General features: G+C 50.4%; 1 protein-coding gene across 2 annotated transcripts in view; it reads right to left on the reverse strand.

Annotated features, from left to right (window-relative positions):
* Positions 1-16,303, reverse strand: part of LOC139747104 (cadherin-related tumor suppressor-like) — a 372,508-nt gene that overhangs the window by 61,449 nt on the left and 294,756 nt on the right. The window contains exons 5-6 of one of the 2 annotated variants that reach the window (XM_071658925.1): positions 15,865-16,066; positions 13,005-13,192 (exon numbers count right to left, since the gene is read on the reverse strand). In XM_071658925.1, coding sequence (XP_071515026.1) covers positions 13,005-13,192; positions 15,865-16,066 — 390 coding nt within the window. Of the gene's footprint in view, positions 1-13,004; positions 13,193-15,864; positions 16,085-16,303 lie in introns of both variants that reach the window. The other variant, XM_071658924.1, reaches the window with a different exon arrangement.

Here is a 16,303-nt window from a genome sequence, read left to right on the forward strand (position 1 = left end):
AACAGGTAAGAGGGACAAGAACAGCAGAACAGGTAAGAGGGACAAGAACAGCAGAACAGGTAAGAGGGACAAGAACAGCAGAACAGGTAAGAGGGACAAGAACAGCAGAACAGGTAAGAGGGACAAGAACAGCAGAACAGGTAAGAGGGACAAGAACAGCAGAACAGGTAAGAGGGACAAGAACAGCAGAACAGGTAAGAGGGACAAGAACAGCAGAACAGGTAAGAGGGACAAGAACAGCAGAACAGGTAAGAGGGACAAGAACAGCAGAACAGGTAAGAGGGACAAGAACAGCAGAACAGGTAAGAGGGACAAGAACAGCAGAACAGGTAAGAGGGACAAGAACAGCAGAACAGGTAAGAGGGACAAGAACAGCAGAACAGGTAAGAGGGACAAGAACAGCAGAACAGGTAAGAGGGACAAGAACAGCAGAACAGGTAAGAGGGACAAGAACAGCAGAACAGGTAAGAGGGACAAGAACAGCAGAACAGGTAAGAGGGACAAGAACAGCAGAACAGGTAAGAGGGACAAGAACAGCAGAACAGGTAAGAGGGACAAGAACAGCAGAACAGGTAAGAGGGACAAGAACAGCAGAACAGGTAAGAGGGACAAGAACAGCAGAACAGGTAAGAGGGACAAGAACAGCAGAACAGGTAAGAGGGACAAGAACAGCAGAACAGGTAAGAGGGACAAGAACAGCAGAACAGGTAAGAGGGACAAGAACAGCAGAACAGGTAAGAGGGACAAGAACAGCAGAACAGGTAAGAGGGACAAGAACAGCAGAACAGGTAAGAGGGACAAGAACAGCAGAACAGGTAAGAGGGACAAGAACAGCAGAACAGGTAAGAGGGACAAGAACAGCAGAACAGGTAAGAGGGACAAGAACAGCAGAACAGGTAAGAGGGACAAGAACAGCAGAACAGGTAAGAGGGACAAGAACAGCAGAACAGGTAAGAGGGACAAGAACAGCAGAACAGGTAAGAGGGACAAGAACAGCAGAACAGGTAAGAGGGACAAGAACAGCAGAACAGGTAAGAGGGACAAGAACAGCAGAACAGGTAAGAGGGACAAGAACAGCAGAACAGGTAAGAGGGACAAGAACAGCAGAACAGGTAAGAGGGACAAGAACAGCAGAACAGGTAAGAGGGACAAGAACAGCAGAACAGGTAAGAGGGACAAGAACAGCAGAACAGGTAAGAGGGACAAGAACAGCAGAACAGGTAAGAGGGACAAGAACAGCAGAACAGGTAAGAGGGACAAGAACAGCAGAACAGGTAAGAGGGACAAGAACAGCAGAACAGGTAAGAGGGACAAGAACAGCAGAACAGGTAAGAGGGACAAGAACAGCAGAACAGGTAAGAGGGACAAGAACAGCAGAACAGGTAAGAGGGACAAGAACAGCAGAACAGGTAAGAGGGACAAGAACAGCAGAACAGGTAAGAGGGACAAGAACAGCAGAACAGGTAAGAGGGACAAGAACAGCAGAACAGGTAAGAGGGACAAGAACAGCAGAACAGGTAAGAGGGACAAGAACAGCAGAACAGGTAAGAGGGACAAGAACAGCAGAACAGGTAAGAGGGACAAGAACAGCAGAACAGGTAAGAGGGACAAGAACAGCAGAACAGGTAAGAGGGACAAGAACAGCAGAACAGGTAAGAGGGACAAGAACAGCAGAACAGGTAAGAGGGACAAGAACAGCAGAACAGGTAAGAGGGACAAGAACAGCAGAACAGGTAAGAGGGACAAGAACAGCAGAACAGGTAAGAGGGACAAGAACAGCAGAACAGGTAAGAGGGACAAGAACAGCAGAACAGGTAAGAGGGACAAGAACAGCAGAACAGGTAAGAGGGACAATAGCAGCAGAACAGCTAAGAGGGACAAGAACAGCAGAACAGGTAAGAGGGACAAGAACAGCAGAACAGGTAAGAGGGACACAGCAGTAGCAGTACAGGTAGAAGCATCGTCAGAACATGGAGAATATTAAGACCAGCCCCACCTTACAGGCGAAGAACAAGAGAACAAACCTCAACAACAGACGAAGAACAAGAGAACCAGCCTCGCCAACCGATGAAGAACAAGAGAACCAGCCTCGCCAACCGATGAAGAACAAGAGCAGGAGGAGGAGGAGGAAGAGGTGAAGGAGGAGCAGGATGGGCACCCGCTCAGGCTGAGGTGAGTACGGTACAAGACCCCGGCGGATGCCGACCTGACGAGGAAGGTGTTGGCTCAAGTCTTGCATGCGGTGAGGGTGCGGTGCAGTCGGCGCGGTAATTAATGATCAGCTTGTGGCCTGAGCTGCTCGTGTGTCACCGCAACACACACACACACACACACACACACACACACACACACACACACACGTTCCTGTGGCAGACACGGGAGCCTCGCCTTCACCGAACCACTTTGCAAGGCAGCGGATCATCTACCGAAGGGGAGGAGGAGCAGGTCAAGAAACGATCCGGCGGGGGTGAGACATGATCTCCTCCCTGAGAAAGACCAGCTAGACAGCCACAGGTCGGAGGTCAGGTGGCGGCGGGTAAGCTGGGTGAGACCAGGACTCACTATGGGGGGATGAGGTGTGTGTGTGTGTGTGTGTGTGTGTGTGTGTGTGTGTGTGTGTGGGGTGGGTGGGGGGTGTGTGAGGGGGGATGGGGTATGTGCGAGGGCAGTGAGTCGACTGAATGAAGCCAAGATGGAGGTCAGGAACAGGTGAAGGAGGCAGCAGTAAATGCTTTAGGGGAACGCCAGGAGCCAGGGGAAAGGAAAAGGTCAGGAGCTGGTATGGGCTGACCACAAGCAACCCCAGGGGAGGTCAGGAGGCCAGGGGAGGTCAGAGGTTAGACGTCAGTTAGGGGAGATCACAAGCAACTGCTGGACGGTCTGACATCCAGGTATGGAAGGTCGTGTGGCAGCGAGGGAGCGAAACAGGAATTGAAACAGGTTGATTACCGCTCTGGTAAGGTCACCAGCATCACCTCCCACTCACAAGGCAGACCCCCAGAGCCAGCTGGGATCTGGTAAGGTCACCAGCATCACCTCCCACTCACAAGGCAGACCCCCAGAGCCAGCTGGGATCTGGTAAGGTCACCAGCATCACCTCCCACTCACAAGGCAGACCCCCAGAGCCAGCTGGGATCTGGTAAGGTCACCAGCATCACCACCCACTCACAAGGCAGACCCCCAGAGCCAGCTGGGAACCGTTAAGGCTCGGCGAAGGGCGAAGGGCGCCAGCTGAGACAGCTAAGGGAGGTCATAAGCCAGCCAGGTGAGGTCAGGAGCTGGCTAAGGGGGAGGAGGAGGAGGAGGTCAAGGGTCAACGAGAGGAAACAGGTATCCGATCTGAAAAACCTGACGCTTTTTAACCACCAAAATGTTAAATACATCACCAACCTTCGTGAAACATTTCGTTAAACTGAATACTGCGGAAAATAAAAGATTTAACCAGATCCATAAGACCATCGAAGTGTTTGCTGATTAGACACAAGTAGATGACATCTGATAACATGAAACAGCTGATAACAACAATTATGCTTTTGTAGGTAACGACAATATGCTTTTGTAGGTAAAGACAATAATGCTTTTGTAGGTAAATACAATATGCTTTTGTAGGTAAAAGACAATATGCTTTTGTAGGTAAAGACAATTATGCTTTTGTAGGTAAAGACAATATGCTTTTGTAGGTAAAAGACAATATGCTTCTGTAGGTAAAGACAATATGCTTTTGTAGGTAAAGACAATATGCTATTGTGGGTATGGACAATATGCTTCTGTAGGTAAAGACAATTTCGTTGTTGTAAACTTACGTCAGTGTTTTAGAGAAGGAGGTGTAAACATGGTTATTTCACTGGTCACGAGTGCGAATAACTGATAGAAATAACTGTACAAACAAATGCGTTTACATTCAATTTCAATATCATTTTTCCGTCAGAATAACTATAAGAAACAGGTAAATAATTTATCATTTTTAATGTGTTCTATATAGCCTAAGGAGGGAGGGGAATCGCCCCCGTCATAGCCTGACCCCCTTCCCCTAGATTCGCCCCTCCCCGGGGTTAGCAAAACAGGGGAACATCAGACTCACTGGGTATGAGAAGTGAGGGGGGGACCACAAGCCTCAAGTCCCGGGACCCATACTTTTCATCATCTCTCTCAGTGAGCTGACTTGCCGAAGGGAGTGGTGGGGTCGGGCGGCGCCCTTTGCTTTATTACAGTCTTGTCACCATTTCTACAGGATCAGGAAACTTAAAGAAAAAACTGTTTCTGTTGTGAAACAGATAACCCTGCTTGTATCGGGTCTTCTGTCATCTGTCGTTCCTATGTACCCCTCCGCGAGGTACTGTCTGACGCAGGCCGGGGACGGGCGAGGGACGGTGAGTTCATCTTCATCATCACCAGCAGGAGAATGATGATGATGATGATGGTGAGCGGTAGAGGCTGGAGTACAAGCGTCACCATTAACAGGAGAAGCTGGGATACAAGCGTCCACCAGCAGGAGGATGAGGAGGTGAGGCTGGGATACAAGCGTCCACCTGCAGGAGGAGCTGAGGCTGGGATACAAGCGTCCACCTGCAGGAGGAGGAGGAGAGGCTGGGATACAAGCGTCCACCTGCAGGAGGAGGAGGAGAGGCTGGGATACAAGCGTCCACCACCAGCAGGAGGAGAGGCTAGGATACAAGCGTCCACTACCAGCAGGAGGAGGAGGAGGAGAGGCTAGGATACAAGCGTCCACCACCAGCAGGAGGAAGAGGAGGAGGAGGAGGAGAGGCTGGGATACAAGCGTCGCCTCACAATAGTTAAGGAGAACAAAGGACAGTAGCAGGGCCAGCCAGGCTCCCTCCCGGACCCTACTTAGGCAGGTGAGCCGAGACCCGACGTTTGCTTAACCCTCAAGTGTGTGGCCGGGAGGGGCGGCAGGACGCCACTGTAAGGGGAGACCAGGGAGGGGAAGGTGACCAGGAGGAGGAGAAGGAGGAGGTGGAGGAGGCTGGTTGCGAGGTGGATTGGAGAGGAGGTGCGGGGTTGGGGAAGCCATCACCATTAAAAAAAAACTGAGGGAAAAAAAGTTGCCGACATCAATCACTCGTCCAGCGAGGAACTGCAGTGCTTTACCGCCGATCACTGCACTCACTGCTGGCTCTTAGGTGGCGGGGCGGGGCTGGGGCTATGATGGCGTGGCGGGGCTAGGGCTATGGTGGCGTGGCGGGGCTGGGGCTATGGTAGCGTGGCGGAGGCTATGGTGGCGTGGCGGAGCGGGGGCTTTGGTGGCGTGGCGGGGCTGGGGCTATGGTGGCGTTGCGGGGCGGGGGCTATGGTGGCGTGGCGGGGCTATCATGGCAAGTGGGGCAGTCCCTCACCCCCTCAGAATAACGACCCAAAATAACTCAGAATTACGACCCAAAATAACTCAGAATAACGATCCAAAATAACTCAGCATAACGATCCAAAATAACTCAGAATAACGACCCAAAATAACTGATCGTTAATCGGCAACCATACATGACTCCATTATGAACCACAGACACCGTTCCAACCACCATACTGGAGGACGAGACGTCTCGGTCGCTCGGGAACCATCATATGGACACGAATGAAAACCACAGATGATCAATAATGACGAATGGACGACCCGAACGGGACCAATCGGTGATCGTTACGCTCATGGGACCCCCCTCACGCCACCAATCACTAACCATTAGAGATGTGTGACCCAACGCGACCAATTAATAGTCATTAGCGAAGTGTGACCCAACACGACTAATTAGTATCAATTAAGATTTAGAACCCAACGCGACTAACGAACAGCTATCATAATGTACGACCCTACAGGACTAACGAATAATCATACGACAAGATTAATCAATAATTACTCCAACTGTATAACCTGACATGATTAATTAAGTGATGACTATCATGATCGCTGACTAACTCATGACCCGACGCGTGCAATCGAAACCCTTTTTTCAAAACTGTATGATCAACAACGACCAATCTATAATCGTGACATATGCCTTGACCCGAAACGTCTGATCAACAATTCTTATAACTTCATTAACGAACAAAACACAATAATCCCGAATATATCATACAACAAAGTTAATCAGTAATCAAATTATGACCTCCCAGATAACCAATCAGTAATTACTACAGATGTATGACTGAGTTTGGTAAAGTGTGTGGAAGAAGAAAGTTGAGAGTAAATGTGAATAAGAGCAAGGTTATTAGGTACAGTAGGGGTGAGGGTCAAGTCAATTGGGAGGTGAGTTTGAATGGAGAAAAACTGGAGGAAGTGAAGTGTTTTAGATATCTGGGAGTGGATCTGTCAGCGGATGGAACCATGGAAGTGGAAGTGGATCATAGGGTGGGGGAGGGGGCGAAAATTTTGGGAGCCTTGAAAAATGTGTGGAAGTCGAGAACACTATCTCGGAAAGCAAAAATGGGTATGTTTGAGGGAATAGTGGTTCCAACAATGTTGTATGGTTGCGAGGCGTGGGCTATGGATAGAGATGTGCGCAGGAGGATGGATGTGCTGGAAATGAGATGTTTGAGGACAATGTGTGGTGTGAGGTGGTTTGATCGAGTAAGTAACGTAAGGGTAAGAGAGATGTGTGGAAATAAAAAGAGCGTGGTTGAGAGAGCAGAAGAGGGTGTTTTGAAATGGTTTGGGCACATGGAGAGAATGAGTGAGGAGAGATTGACCAAGAGGATATATGTGTCGGAGGTGGTGGGAACGAGGAGAAGAGGGAGACCAAATTGGAGGTGGAAAGATGGAGTGAAAAAGATTTTGTGTGATCGGGGCCTGAACATGCAGGAGGGTGAAAGGAGGGCAAGAAATAGAGTGAATTGGAGTCATGTGGTATACAGGGGTTGACGTGCTGTCAGTGGATTGAAGCAAGGCATGTGAAGCGTCTGGGGTAAACCATGGAAAGCTGTGTAGGTATGTATATTTGCGTGTGTGGACGTGTGTATGTACATGTGTATGGGGGGGGGGGGGGGGTTGGGCCATTTCTTTCGTCTGTTTCCTTGCGCTACCTCGCAAACGCGGGAGACAGCGACAAAGTATAAAAAAAAAAAAAAAAAAAAAAAAAAAAAAGTATGACCTCGAGTAATTAGGAATCAGTATCATAGCTAACCCCGATCATTTGACTATAAAATACCAATACATTAATCCAAGCACGACCAATCAGTATGCACGAAACACGTACCGTTCGACATAACACGATTAATCTTGAGCATATATATATATATATATATATATATATATATATATATATATATATATATATATATATATATATATATATATGAGTCCACGGGGAAATGATACATGATTAAGTGCACTTTCGTGTAATGATCACATCATATATATATATATATATATATATATATATATATATATATATATATATATATATATATATATATATATATGGGTAATTAATTACCTGATTAACCTTACCAGATGCACATCTAGTGTGAGTGTGTGTGTGTGTGGGGGGGGGGGAGGGAGGAGGAGGAGGAGGAGAGGTGATAGCTAGGCTGGACGATAATGGCCATGTTGGAGGCGAGTGAAGCAAGACTACCCCCCTAATGATCGCCCAATATCGGACCGAGCGTTCGAACATGTGTTGGAGGGCGTCCCCGACACCCATAAACATATGCAATGCTGCTGGTAAATAACGGTGGGAAATGCGATGGCTTGGCCGGCTGCGGCGGCGAAAAATATCATTTGACTCGCGCCTTGTCATTCCCACACGTTTCACAGCCATCAGTCGTCCCCCAACCACAATGCTTTGTGTCTTTTTTTTTTTCCCCAAGTATTTTGCGTTAGAAGTCGGCTACGCGTCCCTGGCCAGCCATCCCTAGCACCCGGCGTCAACGCGTCCCCGGGAATTACATGGCCGACAATGAATCTTTGGCTAAGTAGGTGTCAAGTTATGGCGGGGGCAGGATGGAGGCCCGGTGTCTCGTGTTAGCGCAGGGGCAGCCACGGAGTGAAACAAACAGCAAATAACAGGGAAGCCGGCAACGATGCTGTAAAGCGTGTCATTTAGCGGCATAAAATGGCTTGGTAGCACGACACGCTAGCCCATCTCCTGCCCCAGCCCCAACCGACCGACCCCATCCACCCGCCCGCCCGCTCGCTCACTCACTCACTCACTCACTGGCTGCCACCGCTGGCCGCCTTTCGCCGATACCTCGCGAGGGGCCCCTCGCTCTCGGAGGCTTGTATAATTACCCGCGGGCGGCGTGACGCTCACAGGGGAACCCGTTCAGACCACTGTCAACATACTCGTAGGCCCGCCACATCCGGCTCATACTAAACACCTGCTCACTTGGAAGGCTCACACTTTAAGAACACACAACTAGCATACTGCACACACGGTTATTACCACAGTACGAGGTTCGTATCAACACGCGCACACGAACTCGTTCACGCTAGCAGATGCGCGCATGACCGTTACCGATACACGCTGGTCACTTTGAACGCGCACGAGGTTAGGGTGAGACCCCCACCACGTCTTGACTAGGCTTATGTATTAACACGCAACACATCAACACGCCTTGGCACGCCGGGGGTGGGCGGTACCTAGCTCATGATGCTTTGAACACGACGACGGTGCGACCCTTGAGCACGACGGAACGGCCGCTGAAACGATGGCGCGGCCCTTGAGCACGACGGAACGGCCGTTGAAAAGACGGCACGACCCTTGAGTACGACGGTGCGACCAATGAGCTCGACGCTACGACCCTTGAGGTACGACGGAACGACCCTTGAGCTCAGCGCTACGGCCCTTGAGGTCAAGTACTCGACCCTTGGGTTCTAAAAGCCTAACTGCCCCACAGAGGACCAAGTCAAACGTCGTGCCATCACACCCAAGGGTCGTACTCAATCACACCCAAAGGTCGTACGGTCGTTCTGCCTGCAGCCAAGGGCTGGGGTGCATCGTTACGTGCCCACCACATAGTGACCCAGGGCACACTAAGCCCCGGACACATTAGCATGCCCTGGCCGGCACCAGCTAGTGTTCACCACGCCCACCACCAGGTACACAGGCAATTACCCGAACTCGCGCATATTTCATCTTTAACCCAGGCTTGTGATCTATCTCCTTACGGCTCACCCACCAACCTCCCAACCTCAATCCTCACCACACCGTAATGTAATCGAGTGATACACTGTGGCCAGGCCGATATTACCCGTCCGGAATAGATGTATTTCATCTCATGAATTATGTGACATTTTCGTTAACGAGTTTAGATTATATTAATGACCGTTGGTACAGCTGACTTAAAAAAAAAAACATTTTTTTTTTCTTTAACTTAGAATGTGTTTTAGTCTCTGATTAGCGTTTGACGTAGTTCATATCTAGAGGCATAACTCAGCATCTGGGGCATCCCGAGCATGCGCCCGCCCCCACGAATTCAAACGGAACAGACACCAAAGCCCCGAAAACAAATGAAAACTCCCTAAACTTGAAAAAGAATGCATTGTAGCCATATTTTTTTTTCTAACTCATTGCACCCTTGTACATCGGATTATAATTGGGTCCGTCCTTTGTTAAGAGGGGGCAAAAAAAGCCCTCATGGCCTAAGAGCGACCGGCCAGATGCGGGGGCCGACAAAACGGACCTTAACGAGCCGGAGAGTGTAGCTCTGTCACGGCCCGGCGGGGTGGGTTTCGCCCGGCGACGTGTGGCAACCCTCCAGCCATAAAGCTTCGTCGACATTTGATTACGAGAGACCATTAAGGCTGGATCAAAATTTCACAGTGTTTTGTAGTCACCCTTTTGACTCGGCGTGTTGATTTATTCGCCCCTTGCGAGTGATGAGATCCCTGGGAAATTAATGATGATAATGGTACTCAAATAAAGCGTCTGTCGCGATGGCTGTGGTAGCGGATCGGCGCTGCTCTTGTTAACTTTGGTTTTAGGGGAGTAAGTGTGCCCCCCCCCACCCCGTGTAAGAGAGAGAGAGAGAGAGAGAGAGAGAGAGAGAGAGAGAGAGAGAGAGAGAGAGAGAGAGAGAGAGAGAGAGAGAGATGGCTCAAGTACGCTACGAAATGGAACAGAAGAATGCTAAGTTATTTTTTTTTTTTCAAAGACGTATCCTCCTCTCTTGACCCCCCCCCCCCTTCTACACACACACACACACACACACCCTTCCCACGACAGCCTCCTCCTCCTGCCGGGGAGTCAAGCGAGGGTCTGTGGTCAAGTAGGGGAGCTCATATGACCCCGGCTGGCTCTGACGGAGCCTCCGGTTCTCACAGTCCAATGTGGATTTGGATTCCTCCCACTGTATCCCCTTTTTTTAAGCAAGACCCTTAAAAGGGCCTGGGGGGAGGAAAGGGGCCAAGGCCATCATCATAATCCCGAAGGGTCGTCAAGGGTCGTACCATCGTGATTAAGGGTCGTAAAAGAAATACTAAATTCTTTTGAACAAAGATTTTGCCTTTTGAACAAACACGTCTTTTGCCTTTTGAACAAACACGTCTGTTGCCTTTTGAACAAACACGTCTGTTGCCTTTTGAACAAACACGTCTGTTGCCTTTTGAACAAACACGTCTGTTGCCCTTTGAACAAACACGTCTGTTGCCTTTTGAACAAACACATCTGTTGCCTTCTGAACAAACACGTCTGTTGCCGAATGTATGACGTATCTATGGGCCTCGCCCACGAAACACAGTCTGCAAAACATAACTTAATTACTCATTACCAGCGAGAGATTAATCACTTTTTCTCTTCCCGGACCTTCCTTGCTTGCTACGCCCCTCCTAAAAAAAAAAAGAGAGAGAGAGAGAAAAGAAAATCACTGGTTTTCTGTGGGGGGTGTGTGTGGGGTGGGGGGGCGTGTGCTTGCTTGTGGAAGCACACCATAAAAGAGCCACCAGCCCAGGGGGGGGGGGGGGAACAGTCACCACAGTATAAAACTCGGGCTGGGTTTGTTTTTTTGTGTTCAAGGTGGGTTTACGTAGTGGGTTTACCTGATGACGCTGGGGTGTGTGTGTGTGTGTGTGTGTGTGTGTGTGTGTGTGTGTGGTAAACCGCAGCTCTCTCTCTCTCTCTCTCTCTCTCTCTCTCTCTCTCTCTCTCTCTCTCTCTCTCTCTCTCTCCCTCCTCCTCCTCATCACACATGTATTACTACTACCAACTGTCTGTAACAGCTGTCCACTCGTTAATCCCTCATTGAACACCTGTTGGTACATAGGGAGGCACACTCGCGTTGCTGTCTGACGTACACTCACCAGTCCATCGCTGTACACATAATGTGCTCCATTACTGTACAGTTCTTTGGTATAAACGCAAAAAAAAAAAAAAAACGCTTCATGTAAACCCATAATAAACCCCTCTGCTGCAGAACTCGTTATACGAGTCAGAGACTCGTTAAACGGTTACCACACTCGTTACCGGTCAAACTCGTTGCGCCATTAATGCGCCCCCGCGCGCCCCCCAACCAACCAACCAACCAACCTCCCCCCACTCGTTGTGCGATTACTGGTCCCGTTTAGCCATTAACGCACGCCCATGACATATAACATCCTCTTTACCCCCATCGGATCCTGCGTGGGGACAATCCGTGGGGCAGTGAGGGTTACGTGGCCTCGCCCCTTGGCTTGGCGCCTTTGCAGCGCAGCCAGTGTCTCTTGCCTACGCCACACCTGTGCGGCCGGGTTAATATAGTGATTATAAGAACCAAGAGGCACGGAGGGACTACCTCTACACCCACCTTCTCTCCCTTGCCCTAAAACACATACTTACACTCTCTCCTTGCCAATATACTCCTGCCCTACACACACACACATACACATACAAATACAAGCTCCCGCCCTACGCACATTAAACATGCACAATCCTGCTCTACACACACGCCCAGGCCTTCCTGCCTTACTCTCATACATACTCCTGCCCTACACATATACACACATACATACTCCTGTCACACACACACACACACACACACACACACACACACACATACAAACTCCTGCCCTACACATAAACACATATACATACAAACCCCTGCCCTACGCATGCACACCTACACATTCATTCCCTCTACACACACACACACACACACACACACACACACAAACCTAGAAATTCCTGCCCTAAACACATTCCTTATGACTGAAAACCGAAAAATGAATATTCTCACTGAACATCCTGTAATTCCTGATGTTGACTTCCTTATTGAAAACCCACATGATAATAACAAACACAAACCTGCGGAGAGCGAATAGCAACAGTTTGATTGTGTCGTGGATGACATCCCCAACGTTCAGGACTCAAGGACGACGTTCGAGGGAGAGTGTCGAAAGATCACGGCGTTCAGGAGGCAAGGACGACGTTCGAGGGAGAGTGTCGAAAGATTACGACAATAGAAATTCATGAGTTCCCTCCATGTTTATTTATTCGAAAAATGCGAGACAGCTGTGAGTCAATGAAGGCGTGTGGGGCTGGGTACATGTCCCTGGGCCGGGCAAAAGTTCCACAAGAGTGGGTGTGGGTACATACATGTGAGTGTGGGGAGAGGAGGTGCGGTGGTACGGCAGACAAGGTGTGCTGGTACGGGGGAGGAGGAGGAGGAGGAGGAGGAGGTGGTGGTGGGGTTGTGCAGGGGGTTGGTGTAGTGAGTGGTGCGGGGGAAAGAGGTGTAGTTGTACGGGAGGTTGGTGTAGTGAGTGGTACAGGGGAGGCGGAGGAGGCGTGGTTGTACGGGAGGGAGGGGGGTTTGTGTAGTGAGTGGTACGGCGGACAAGGTGCAGTGGTACGAGGGAGGAGTAGGAGGAGGAGGAGGTGTGGTCGTAAGGAGGTGTCGTATTACAGGGAGGGAGGCGCGGCGGTACGGGAGGAGGACCTGTGGCGCTGCAGAGAGATTGGGGTATGTGATGGTGTTGGTGTGGGGGTAAAGAGGCGTCTGGAGACGCCTTGGTGTGGGTACTGCAGCAGAAGTGAGGAAAGAACTAAAGGAAGTAGGGAGGTGAGGAACGCTGGAGTCGTTACCTGCACGGTGGAGGAGAGGCGGGCGAGAGGCGGCTCGGCCATGTCGGAGGCGCGCACCACCAGATTGTAAAAGCTCTGGTCTTCGCGGTCCAGGGGAGCCTTGGTGTAGATGGTGCCGTTGGCGCTAATGCTGAACTGCTGCTTCTCGTCCCCGCCCGAGATGCTGTACACTAGCCTCCCGTTCAACCCTGCAACACCAACACACAACATCATTATTTCTGTACGTCACCGGGTCAATTACAAACCTCTCGACGACCATGGTACATTCCTTATAGACGCGACGGTACGTTACCCCCTCGAGCACGACACGACGACCCTTGGGGATGATGGCACGGCCTCTCGACCCCGACACTTAAGGGTCAGGTCGCATACCGTGACATCATACCGAACGGTCGCGCAATCGCGTTGAAGAAACGTATCGTCGCATTCAAGGAATCAAGCACAATTATCCTTACACATACATATAAACTGACACCTGGTACTATCTACGTCACATTCACTACACATTAATGGCTAATGACTTAATGTGGGGGAAATAAAGAACATTCACAACATACATGTTTCCCCGAATGTAACCGAATTAAGGACTGAACAATATCATTAGCATAGGAACAGTTTTCCCACAGCAATGTAATCCCCTCCTAAATGGTATATGGCCATGTTGCTTTATATGACCAATATATCATATAAGCTATATGGGAAAACGAAGATATATAGATTATGATACTATGCTCGGCTGAGAGGTGGAGGATGAGAGGAATGGAACTCTGGTCGTCAATGTCTGGGGACTTCTGTGTACTATTCATCTTCCATTAATCAGAGGAGGAGAAGGAGGAATGTAGCACACAGGACAACGATACTCCAGGTGGGTAAGCAAGAAGAACCTGCCGCAAGGCTCCTGACGGAGGCCTGGTCGCTGCTGGCTTCTCCCATGTGAGTGATATACACGTCCCTGCTGGGGAACTTATAGACCCCAGACACCCACCTCCCTCCCAGGTTATGTCCTCAAGAGGGAATGTCGAGTCTCTGAGGCGACAGGGATTATAGTCTGAAAAAAGGAATGACAGACACACGAACTGGAATGGAGAGTGAAAGAAAACCCCCCTGGAAGGGAGAATGACTTTTCCAGACGTCTGAACGCCAACTGGGAGCTGAAAATCTAAGAGCATATTACAAATCCAAAGTGCTGTGGAGAACGCCGCACTAAGGTCAAGTGCATAGGTTCGAATCCTGGTTGTGGCAGTCAGTCCACAGTACATCCCACCTGTTCATTCACCCTTAGGGGTTAGTCGATAAAATGCCCTGAAAGTCTACGGGGGAACAGTGTGAGGTGGACTGGTAGAGCTGCGTGTGTGTGTGTGTGTGTGTGTGTGTGTGTGTGTGTGTGTGTGTGTGTGTGTGTGTACTGGTGGGCAGAGAAGGGGAGCCAGGGGCGTCCGCCTCCTGAACCCAGTCATCTGTATCAACACACACACACACACACACACACACACACACACACACACACACACACACACACACACACACACACACACACACACACACACACACACACACACAAACAGAGCCTTGCAGGTCCTAATTACCTTACACAACCTTCGTACGGTCTTGCATATATAATACCCAAACTCAGCACTGCAGAATCTCATCCCGAAAAGGAGAGGCGACATGCGAATAATTTTTCCTGACATTACACACCACAGAAGTACTTGACCCCTTGGGGACGACAGCACGACCCCTTGGGGACGACGGAACGACCCTTTGGGCACGACGGTACGACCCTTTGGGTAGCGCGATGCGAACCTTTGACACGGCCCTTGAAAACCTTGGGTCAAAGGCATGCCCTTCCTAACCAAGGATCGTCCCGTGGTACTCGAGGGAGGTACCGTGATACTCAAGGCAGGTACTGTGGCACTCAAGGGAGGTACCGTCGTCACACTCGAGACAGGTACAGTCGTGTCGACGGAAGATACCGTCGTACTGAAGGAGGGGCCAATCGTACTGAAGGAAGGTCGAGTCGTACACAAGGAAAGGTCTAGTCGTACTTAAGGAGGGTCTAGTCGTACTCAAGGAGGGTCTAGTCGTACTGAAGGAAGGTCTAGTTGTACTTAAGGAGAGTCTAGTCGTACTCAAGGAAGGTCTAGTCGTGCACAAGGAAGGTCTAGTCGTACTCAGGGCACGTACCGTACGTCGTCCTTGAAGGCGTTGCCACACTTCCTCAAACCATCTTAAATATTTGTTGAGATCATTTCACCCGTCCCTCCCTCCCCCACAAGCTATCCGTGGCTGTCACTCCTCCAACTTTACTGTGGCCATCTTCCCATTCCTCGTCCAACATACTGGGGCGCATGTCAGGGCCCAGCGGCGCCGCCCCGCGTCCCCCTTCTCCCCTTCCCCCCCCAGAGTAGCATTATAATGCGACGTGCGGCGGGGCGACATTCTCCAGCCATGTGTGATGGCTGCACGTAACGCCACTAATTCTGTCTCGTCTTCTTTACTCCAGCTTTCTGACGCGCCACTCAACCCATCCCCTCCTCCCTCTCCCTCCTCTCTTCTCCTACACACACCATCCCCTCCCTCTCTTTCCCTACACACCATCTACTCCCTCCTCTCTTCCTCTACACATCATCCGCTCCCTCCTCTCTTCCCCTACACACCATCCCCTCCCTCTCTTCCCCTACACATCATCCCCTCCCTCTCTTCCCCTACACACCAACCGCTCCCTCCTCTCTTCCTCTACACATCATCCGCTCCCTCTTCTCTTCCTCTACACACCATCCCTTCCCTCTTTTCCTCTACACACCATCCCCTTACTCGTATCTCTGGAGGCCCGCCTCATCCCTTCCCCAGCTCAACTTACCGGAGTCTTGGTCGGTGGCGGAGACGGAGAGGACGGAGGAGCCGACGGTGATGTTCTCGAAGACCTCGTCCGAGTAGCTCATCGGGTCGAAGATGGGGGCGTTGTCGTTCAGGTCCTGCACGTTGAAGTAGACGGTGACGGTGGAGGAGAGGGAGGGGCGGCCCGTGTCCTGCGCCTGCACCACCAGGATGTAGTGCTGGACCTGCGGCAGAAGGGAGACCTGCTTCACTGACCTGGTTCACCACGCCGGCTACAGCACACAGTACAACACGTGACAACAACAAGAACACATGGCTACTCACAACACCACAAGGGAGGAATAATGGTAAGCAACATGGGAGACGTTAAGTTCAAGAGGCTAAATGCACCCTGTGTTTCGCCTTCAGGAGGGTAATATTCAAGTACTAGGCCAGCCAGGGGCGGCAGGTAAGGGCATGAA

The sequence above is a fragment of the Panulirus ornatus genome, chromosome 67 (genome assembly GCF_036320965.1).
Source record: "Panulirus ornatus isolate Po-2019 chromosome 67, ASM3632096v1, whole genome shotgun sequence".
NCBI classification, from domain to species: domain Eukaryota; kingdom Metazoa; phylum Arthropoda; class Malacostraca; order Decapoda; family Palinuridae; genus Panulirus; species Panulirus ornatus.